The sequence below is a fragment of the Botryllus schlosseri genome, chromosome 16, assembly GCF_051294905.1.
Source record: "Botryllus schlosseri isolate E-star chromosome 16, Bs_hap1, whole genome shotgun sequence".
Classification (NCBI taxonomy): Eukaryota; Metazoa; Chordata; class Ascidiacea; order Stolidobranchia; family Styelidae; genus Botryllus; species Botryllus schlosseri.
In genome coordinates, this window is record NC_137251.1 from 10,910,975 (window position 1) to 10,921,555 (window position 10,581).

At 42.3% G+C, this 10,581-nt stretch overlaps 1 protein-coding gene across 1 annotated transcript; it reads right to left on the reverse strand.

Moving 5' to 3' along the window:
* Positions 1-266: 266 nt before the first annotated feature.
* Positions 267-5,614, reverse strand: LOC145458892 (uncharacterized). The gene is made up of 6 exons (XM_080337391.1): positions 4,627-5,614; positions 3,953-4,144; positions 3,161-3,260; positions 2,959-3,100; positions 2,748-2,828; positions 267-2,446 (listed from the first exon to the last, which is right to left on the reverse strand). The coding sequence occupies exons 1-6, from the start codon at positions 4,736-4,738 to the stop codon at positions 332-334; spliced, it is 2,742 nt and encodes a 913-aa protein (XP_080193517.1). The 5' UTR covers positions 4,739-5,614; the 3' UTR covers positions 267-331.
* Between the last annotated feature and the right edge of the window lie 4,967 nt (positions 5,615-10,581).

Consider the following 10,581-nt stretch of genomic DNA (forward strand, 5'->3'; position numbering starts at 1 on the left):
GACTCACAGACACGCACTGAAAGCGAATAGAATCGGCTCGTAGGCTTATTTTAGAAACACTGGTCAAACGAAACGGCTTGAATTCTTTTTGGAGGCTGAAACAAAATGCTTATCGTCGGAATTGTGACAAGGGGTAGTAATTATGAAAACATGAGGTACCCCGTCCTAATCTGCTTTGTCGTAATCGCTCACGTGGCAGCCGAAGCCTGTTACGAAGTCCGCTTCAACTGTCAATCTTAAAATCTCCCTACCCCGAGTCGTGCGCGTTAGGACGAAGATATTTATTAAAATAATAACGAGGCAAAATCGTCAATCGTCAACAAAAACATCGTCACTTTTTCACGACAAGACACAAAGGCTGATCTTGTTCGGGGATTGCAGATACCGGAGGCGTTACGAAGGGCGGAGGTCTCGAATAAGCGACCGGCGTTGGACGGTGATATCTTGCCGGCGCCGACGAATTCTTGAAAACGTTTGGGGGCACATACCGCTGTTGTGACGGTGGAGGCGGCGGGGGCCTGGTGTTAACGCCCCTGTAATGCGAAGGACCAGACCGGTGCATCGGATTAAGGGGATAATTTTGCGCCAGCGGGCGTTGCTGGAAATTATGTGGGTAGGAAGGGGGACGGGCGGTGTTTGGTGTGGGTTTTCTGGCCAAATTTCGGTTTTGAATATTGTACGGCGAGACAGATGCCCGCAGCTGATTCCTCTGCTGATTGACAGCCTTGTCTTTCTTATGCATCTCTCTTACCTGAGCCTTAGCTCGCGCGATCGTGTTTTGATAGATGTCTATGCCGCCGTCCCGACGTTTATTCAATGAGGGATGCCCCATGTCGCTGACCGGCATCCGCGGGGCTTCGGTAAAAGATTTAGAGCCGTTTAGTTTGGCCGTTCGCATTCTGCTGCCATTTGAATCAGCCGAGGGTGACATTTTCATGCCGTGCGACGGTGGGCGCATGTTGCGAGCGGCGTGCTGCATCGCGGCCTGAGATTGTCTCATATTGGCGGAGCTCGCGGATGCGGCCAGCGTAGGCGAGGACTTCGGCGAAAGGCTGGACATGACTGCTTTAACCGATTCCGGCGTGCGCATGTTTGAAGGTCTCGCTGCCATAGCGGCGGCAATCTCGTTTAGCATTTTCTGCTGTTCGCGTAAAGAAGCCAGCTGGCGCGTAGTTGACAGCAACTGCGAATCTTCCGAGTTGGACACGTTTTGTACGCGAGTGTATTGCTGCTGCGGTGGAGTGTGCCGCTCGCGGTTACCAACGTTTGGTTTGATTTCGTGAAACTTGGGCCGGGAGATTTGCTGCTGCCTTTGCTGCACCATCCTATTGCGTTGGTCCGTAGCCTGAGTATAGTTAGGAGGGTTAGTAACGGCGGACCGGTCGATACGTGCAAAAGTAGCCCGACTAGGCGCCGGAAAAGGTTGCGTCGTGCGCGATTCGTTTCTCGCAGGAAGCCCTGGCGACCCGGATGCCCCTAGCCTGTACTCTGGTCGCCTTAAAAGATTTCTAACCGAGTCGTCGTGGAAATTCTGACCCCTAAAAGTGGACGCGTTGATTCTCTGGGCCATCTGGTTTCTTTTCATGTTCGGGGACACGTCGCTGGTTACACGTGGCGATCCGCTGTTGGAAACTTGCTTTCCTATCGATTGGCTGGTCATGGTGTTTTGCACTTTAATCGAGTCGGGGATGTTAACGGCGGCCAGCGATGGCGCTGTTTGCGGGGCAGATTTCACTTTTTCCATCTGTAACCTATTAGCTATCGAATTAATGCTTTTTACTTTAGAATGAGTGATCGGATTCGAGCAAGGTGTGAACGACTGGCTAGACGACGCGCTTGTCGCAGTCTTAGCATTCGTGGTGACGAATGGTTGATGAACCTTAGTTGAATTGTTCGGTTCGGATTTTTCAGGGACGGTGCCATTCATGGCGTTAGCGAACGGCACATTCCTAACGGAGTATGACATCGCTTTCATGCCTGTAACCTGCTGAACAGGCTTGGCTATTTGCTGCGTTGGCACGATGGGTTTCCACCAAGGCGCCTGCGCACTGGTCATAGTTGGGGTCATTGTGTTTGTCTGTTGCGATACAGTTGTAGTGTGGAGAACAGCGTTCGATTCTAGAGATACTTCCGCCTTGGTTGGTGTTACAATATTCGGTATGTTTGATATTACGGCCATATTCGGCTTGGTCTGTGTTACAGTACTATTTGTTGTCTCCTGAGTTATCGGCGTAGTTGTGGCGACTTCCGGCGTCGACACAGTTGCGGTGCTGACCATGGGGGCGACTGTGTGCGTAGGCGTTTGGTTGCAGAGCTCTGCCTCGATGGCGGCTTTCTTGGGCGGGACCTGCTCCACTACAGGAATTGTCGGTTCTGGTTCGTCCGAGTATTTTCTCTTCAATGTTTTTGCCGAAAATGTCATGTACGTCAAAGGCAGTGGTCGATCCTATCAAACACGGACACGATATTACCAGGCATAACAGCCAACTCAACTGATGCATAGCGGCCCGATAAATATGAGCGGCGTGGACTGTCAAATAAAGTGACAACAGATGCAAAGTGTGAGTTGTCTATTGCCCGATCCCTAGATTGCAATATTTGCAAGTGATGAAAGCGTGCAGTTAAGAAACGAATGACGATAAATTTAGAAGGAAAATTATCCGTTTGGGCGGGGATGTACGTGAATACGAATGGTAGTGACCACCTAGCGATAGAAGAAGACATTTTCGCGAAATTTGAGTACTAACCAGTTTCCATGATAAGGTACTTGCGATATCGCTGAGAGTGTACGTCTCCGGTAAGACCTCACCACGACAGAAGGACAACACCTATTGAAAAAAGTAGGTTTCACGTTCAAGAAAAGATTGCTAAAAATTAATGATATTTCAACGAGTAACATTGATTATATTATCCGCATTAAAATTCATGCCATATGGGTATAAGCAATCAGTACAGTACCTGCAAGTCGTCGCGACCTAACTTGTTTCGGATAAGTTTGTTTATTGTAGAAATGCACGCCGAGTCGTAGCACCTTATATACCGCTTCGGAAAGTGACTCGTTTCTTTTGCCCATTCGGAGTCCTTCAAAAATGTAACCTCTCTGAAAATATCACAACAACGCGTTGAACATGTGGAATGAAAACGAATGAAGTATGACTACCTGTCGTCGTATTCCAACGATAAACTCACGCAATGGTCCCTTTTCTCGGGAGTTAACGTTACACTGTCGCGTTTTTGTTCTTCGGCATCCATTGGTATTCCTGTAGAGTAGGGAATGCATGTATATTATTTATAACATACAAAACAAAGCTTCGGATACGCAACGCTATGCAAAATGCAGTGCCCCGGAGAACATATATTAATTTGAATTTGGACCTCTATGAACGCATACAAATCATCCTGTTCACAATCGCCTGATCAGTCTACTAGCTTCAGACGACGCAATAGTGACTCTGTAGCAGAGTCCTATTAAAAACTTCCAACATATAGTGGGGATGAGTCGGCAATGCAGAGTTTCAAGTATTTGAGAGAGCTACCCATATCCTCTGTCTAATGGCAATGATGATGAGACGTCGTAACAGAAATATTTGGCTATATACACTAACTACGACACAGCCTCAAATGTTACACGCACATACGACTACGCAATTATATACAAGTGAACGTGAGACAACGAGGCTTTACGCGATATATATTAGCTATAGCTATATATATATTAAATGGGATGGAATAACGCAATGTATCAGTGCTTTCTGCAATTGTCGTTATATTACAGGAAATAATCCGACGACTATTCACGTCCGAAGTGTTGATGGTCACGCAATTTCATCAATGAATTTCGTTTTCACAATGTCACCTGTCGGCGACATGAAAATGTGTTCGCATCGTCTGCATTATAAATCCCATGGCGAAAAAGATACGATTTTTAGAATATTTATTTTAGGGCTATTACCAGTTTCTTCGTGGAATTGCTTCTTTCGTGAGTTCTCCTTCTCCAGCAGCTCCGGAACAAGTTTGTAGACTATGTCCTGCAGGGTTTTGTCGCTTCTAATGCTTAGCAACGGGCGGGTTTTGTGAGCGGGAACTTCACATTTCGGACAACATCTGTTGATCATCATGTGAGTCACAATACAGCTCCTGCAAACTACAAAAGAAGTGGAATCGTGCTTCTTCAACTGTTATATACTGGGAAATTTAACAGGAAACTGAAAACATAAATATGATACTGAGAAGATTATCTCGAAACATTTCCACAGTCTTATCGCAAGCTGTTTGGTTTGACCGAAGAAGTTCATCTAATTTTCGCCGGCATGTACATGACTCACCGCCGGCACAAAAATACATCCTGAACAGGAGGTCAAGCTGACAATGGAGAGTTGAGCGCGCAATCCAATTGAGGCGACGTAAGAAAAAAGGCAAGCGGTGTCGAGGCGGGCATTTTATGGACAAAAGAATGGCTTTAGTAGTCTTATCACTTATCAGCCATCCAAGATTGTCAGTCTCATGAATCCAATCGGTTGCTATTTCGCAATAAACCAAGAGATAATTGAGAGAGAAAAAATCCCCTTTCTAATCCTATTTGGCGATGGCATACCGATCTTGTGATACTATATCCTACGTACTTACATGAATGTAAACATTCAATGATCGTAGTCGCATCGATGAAGTATCCGTTACATATCGAGCATGTAACATGTTCGTTCAAGTCACGCACTTTTAGTTTCGACATCCTCAACATAACTAGGGAGCATCCAGTATTACCACAAATTGTCAACTTGAATCTAGGAAAATACTGTTGAAATATGCAATACTGCACGGTGACAATTACGACTTTGGGTTTGAAATACCTAAAAATTTTAGGCCTCAAGCTATGTCAACGTACAAATTGTACATATCCATCCACATTTCCATGTGGGTAACTGGGTAAGAGTCAATGGAGTTAACTTGAATAATTTTTAGCTCTGCGTTATCAAGTTGAAACTAGGTTCCCTCATTGTGCAAGCAGAGTATCGTAAATCAATCAAAACTTCTCTAGTACAGAGGCATAGTCACGGCCCGAAACTCCATTTCAATACACTTAGCAATAATGCGACTTTCGGTCGATTAATACTCATCGCAGGTGATCCGATATTAACAACAACAAGATTTCCTACCACTGGCGCGATTGCACAATAGAACAGAGTACAGTTAACAGCTGGGTAGCACATCACGATAGACATAGAAAGCCATGCGTCAAATATTATGTGAACCCGCTCCAGCGTCGTACAGCAAAAGCTGCACATTACCGACGCGAAGAATTCGCGCGCGTTGTAATTACGCACATACACGCAACGGATCCTTGTCACCGACAGACGGCTCGCTATTAGGCGGTCAACTCATCGACTAGCTACGTTTTGAGAGCCGCCAGTGTCCTAAGCTCTTATCAATTTTCCACTGAATAATAAACTAGCACCAATCATATACACTGAGTCTAATTTTGATTAAACTCTGCGCTGAAAGTATACTTTTTCTAAAATCCAATCGACAATTGGCGGCTGACAATTAACCCCAGGCAATCAAGATTATTAGCACTTGAATTTGGAGATAGCCATTCGACCAGACCATGCTTCCAAAAACGAATAAACCAAACTGTATGCTGGGTCGCCGTTAGCGTCTTTTCGACTCTACGCCTCGTTTGTTTTAAGCAGCTGTTCCAACAATACATTTCACTCCCGCTTCGAAGCTTCTTCGCACGCTCGCGTCCAAATACCATAATAGAACGAAAGAATGTAGAGATAATGCTCACTAATACTACTGCGGACTATTCTTCCGCGAGACTGCTCTTCGCAGCGGAGAGTACTCATCTGTTGCGATGTAAATAGTTACGTAGTCTGAAATGCGGTACTTTTTAAGATAGCTTATCAAATTGCGATAACGTGAGACATTTTAAATTATATTAATGCAATGCAATAATTCTAAAATCAAAGTAATAATCATCTCATGCTCAAGTGTCTTTCCTCGCATTTTACTACATAGTTTTTCTTGTGTTGGCGAAGTAGTGAAAGAAAAAATAACATTCCACCATCAAGACGGAGCCTGATGATATCATTAATCGCAAACATTACAAAATGCCGCAATTTATTTAGCCATGATTTATTTACTACCAGGGATCTGGCTCCCAACCTTTTTGGTACTTTCGGCCAATATTCAGGGCGAAATCCCACCTGAGAAAAACCTGTCCGATTACTGAAAGGTCGCCATTCCAGCTCATGCGTCTGTTGAAAACTAAAAAAAGTAATCTTTCTCGTTAGTGTGCCTACGGGCCCCGCTGCTACGAAAGTCTGTATCACATATCCTGCGCCAGTGACTCTGGCATAGTGTTAGTATAAAGCAGAAACGTGATTAAAATTTATAGCTACATGTTATGCGACTCGCAAGTAATTGTCTATTGTCACGATAGAGACACTTGGTTGAATTCTCACATGAACACATCGTGCGCCCGGGAGGAACAAATCTAAGCGGAAGAAACAAAAAATTAGCCTAGAAGTGGTGTTTTTCATTCATTTCATACGCTGGAAATCAAGGATGAGCGCGAAAAGCACGCCAGTACGATTCTTGAAATGAACGAGAAACGAATTGCTCCAGAAACTTTGCCGTAATATAACAGGCTGTAAAATGGTATGTTGTATGTTAACGTCATTTAGATGAGATACACATCGAGTCCTCTCGCCACTAACACCCAGTACAGTATCTTTTAGCGTTGGATTCACATTTGGATCCATATCTGGAGGAATCTTTCACAAGATCAACAATATTTTTTTATATAGATTAGGACTGAGCGTTGTTCAAGCTTGGTGTTTTTCATTGATTTCATACGCTGAAAATATTTATTAATGTTTTCTTGTGAATACAATCTACGTGTTTCTCTTGTGCCTTGGAGAAAGCGAATTAAACATTCAGAAGACATGGAAATTGAATATTTGTCTATAACACCCAAATCAGTGCTTTTCAAATTGTGGGACGCAATTGTGTGGGTGACGAGCGGTGCGGATAAGTGGGGATAAAAAGCCGGACGAGTGATCGATGAAAATCGTAAATAATGTTTCTTTTTCTGACGCGGAATAATTTTCAAAAAACGAATACTAAATTCAAGTGCAGTGGCTTGCTTGACTTACGACGGACCACTAATCGAAGCTTTTACAACAACTCTGCCTCGCACAAACCGCAGTGAATTAATATTTGCGCACTATAAAATTTATTCCGTAATCAAAAGTCTGGTTCGAAAGCGGGCGTAGTGCTGGCATACAGTGGTCTGAACCTGTAACACGCGGAAAATGAAGTAAATTTGACTTTTTGCTATTTATTTCTCTGAACAGTCGTCATATTTTCATAATAACGGCTCGATCAGCACGGAGCATGAAGATAGTAGTAAATTCCATCATTACAGACTCACATTTGCAAGTTGCTGTCGAATTATTACGCATTGGGCCTTGGGTCACAAAAGGTATAATGTTGAGAGGCCGCGGTACCATAGCCATCTTTTAATAGGTATGTAGTATTTGTGGTATTTGCGATTTCATGTGAATGGTGTTTGCATGTCAGTGTCACTGTGCTGGGTTGCCTACTATAGCTAATGAGCGAGACACGCAGAAAATATGGCTTTATCATGACGATGTGTTGACCATTGTATTACACAACTTGTTTTGAAATTATGATAAGATTTGTCCAACTTGTTTTCACTGGAGAACGCCGTCGAAGACCGCTGGAATGCTTTAGTGTGGACGTGTGCATTGTGCAACAACGGGCCAATGAGACACATTCATTTCGCAGAAAACCCTTTTGCATCGGGACACATGAAGACGTTACGTTTTGGTCAATATACCCCTGCGAAGGTGCGGTGCCAACGACGCTCGTTGGCCCAAACTTTAAATGTTAATATGCTCGGTCTTCGAAATGGTCGGCACCAAATAAACCCCTCCTTGCAATCTGAGAAGACAGTAGTACAAATGCGACCAGCAGAGGAATATAAGTCACTGAAATTTAAAATTGCGTGCGCGTTCTTTTCGTTTAACAGTTTTCGTTTGGTTTGTGCGGATGGAGATTTTTTGGCAAAAAAAGTGCGGATGGCGCTCAAAAAGGTTGAAAAGTACTGTACTGAGCTGCACATTGCCATATGAGCCAAGGGACTACAGAAGGTGTATTCTCGTGAAAATTTCAATTATATCCTGAAGCGCGTGAGTATATTTTCCTCATAAGTAATAAGGCGTTATCACGGCTTTACTTTTCGAAAAAAACATACGTAATATCTCAAAAACTAAAGCCAATTCGGAAAAACGAATGCCATTTCTGGATTCAGCGACATAAGAATACCCTAAACAACCGTAGTATACAAATATACAAGGAGAATTCTACCTATGTCAAAATATTGAATATCTCAAAAAAGATCCGATTCGGAAAAACTAATCAAATTTTTAGATTCAGCGACATAAAAATACCCTGAACCGTCGGAAATTTCTTGGTGCCAAAATGTGTGTTGACCAGTGTAATATTTAGAAGATACATCGAAAACAATTTTCAGCACATACTATTTGATATTTGCAGCGGAGATTCGTGAAGGTTGTTGAATTAACAGGGAATATTCGCTATTCCGAATATGCAAATATCCTGGTGGGGTCGGTTTAATATATAGCTGAGAACGCGAGTGCATCATTGCACGACTTACAGAATTTAGGATGCGGGTCACGTAAATTAGGACACGAAGATCTTGCGCTTCGCCAAACATGGCCAAAGAAAAGTAAATGGCCAATTAGAGTGCTTTGAAAATATTTTCATCAAACATTTGATTTCTTGCCACGTGATAATCACATCACGATGGATTATTATCAAAATCGCCGGCGGTCAATGCGAGACAACTAACCCACGGCTTTGTTTTCGCTACACCATTTACATGTTCTGTATGAGTAATACGAGAACCATAATGTTATCTTTAAAGTTTATATTATTCTAGTCCTATCTATCGTGACCTGTGTTTCATGAATCGTTATTATGGCAATGCTAACTCTCGGCCACATACATGCACGTGAACGCACAAGCATGGTGAATTTCTGTGCATAATTTATGTTCGGGAAATTTGTTAATCTACTGAATTCAACTGGTCTTCACTCAAGTGGACTCACTTCAAAATACCTCATGCTTCATGTTCTATGGGCGGCTGTCTCTGAGAGGCCTTTCGAGTTGGTTCAACAAAGAGTGTTTTCAAGTATCTGAATCGGTATTGTTCAACGGGGGATCAAATCAATATGAATTCTTAATTTAGCTAATTTATTCCGTGACTATTATATTCGGAAGTAAGCATGAATTAGAATGTATTCATGACGTTTCTGCTCATGTTCAGTTTTTTTGCCGGCAAGAAAATTCACCGAGAATCATCGCTGTTACTATAAATAACTCATCCGAGTAAGCGGGTTACCACAAGGACGTATGCCGCATATCCACATATTGACCTTATTATCAAAATGTTCCATTTATCAATTATATAGCCGTTATAGCGCATCGCAATTTTAAGATATTTTGGCAGATCATTTGAATATTCTGGTACTGTATACTGAATTACTGATGGATATTTAACGAATTTGTAACTTGTGTTCGGGATCGGACGAAACACTATGTATAAAGAACAATATTGTTACTAAACAACAAACAATTCTGTTCATTTCAAATTCAACAATTAGAATCGGCATTGAAATCTGTGCACTTCCTGAAATAACATTTATGCAATCTTGTCATGAACGCTATGTGTAACTGGTATGGGATCGTTCTGGCCTCTAATGCTACAGGTGGCGTATACCCGTCGATAAAGTTTTAGTATTGGAGTTTTGTAAAATGTCCGCAATAAATTGCAATTGTGTAATATGAAGGCTTCAGGTCCACTTCCCAAGTAACCCTTCTATAATATAACGCCTATTGACTAATGGGGAATAATTTCAAGATATGTTCCGAAGAACAGTATGGCAATATATGCTATTCGTGTAGTCCAGTGCTTCCCCAACCAGTGGGTAGCGAAGCTATTTCAGGCGGGTTGCAAAGCATTCCTGAATGTTATGGTTTTATATTCAATATGTTATAGAGAGCGCGACAATCGAAGAATATAGCACATCGTTATTTCAAAAACCTTCTCCGATTAACAACACGTTGATTAACCTTACAACGTATTCGCAATATCCAAAAATCAGGACTCCAAAAGATTCTATATGCTTTCTGGCATAAATCAAATATTATTCTGAAAGTTCTGACAGTTTTGACATTGTTCATGTTTTGAAATACGTGAGGCCAGACAATTAATAGTAAATAATGGCTGAACGATTTCAGATTGCCTGATAACTGTGACGTACGAGTAACAGTGGAGCAATACGTCATTCATTGTCACAAACATGAACGAGCTCGAGAGTGCATATTTTTTCATGCACTTTTTACTGCCATTTTTATCACTTATTGCGCAAAATGTAAAGGAGTTGTTAAAAAATCATACTATAAAACTAATTCTAGTATGGTTCTGTTATTGATTTGCTAGACAAACAGCTATGGGATGAATATTTATCGGTG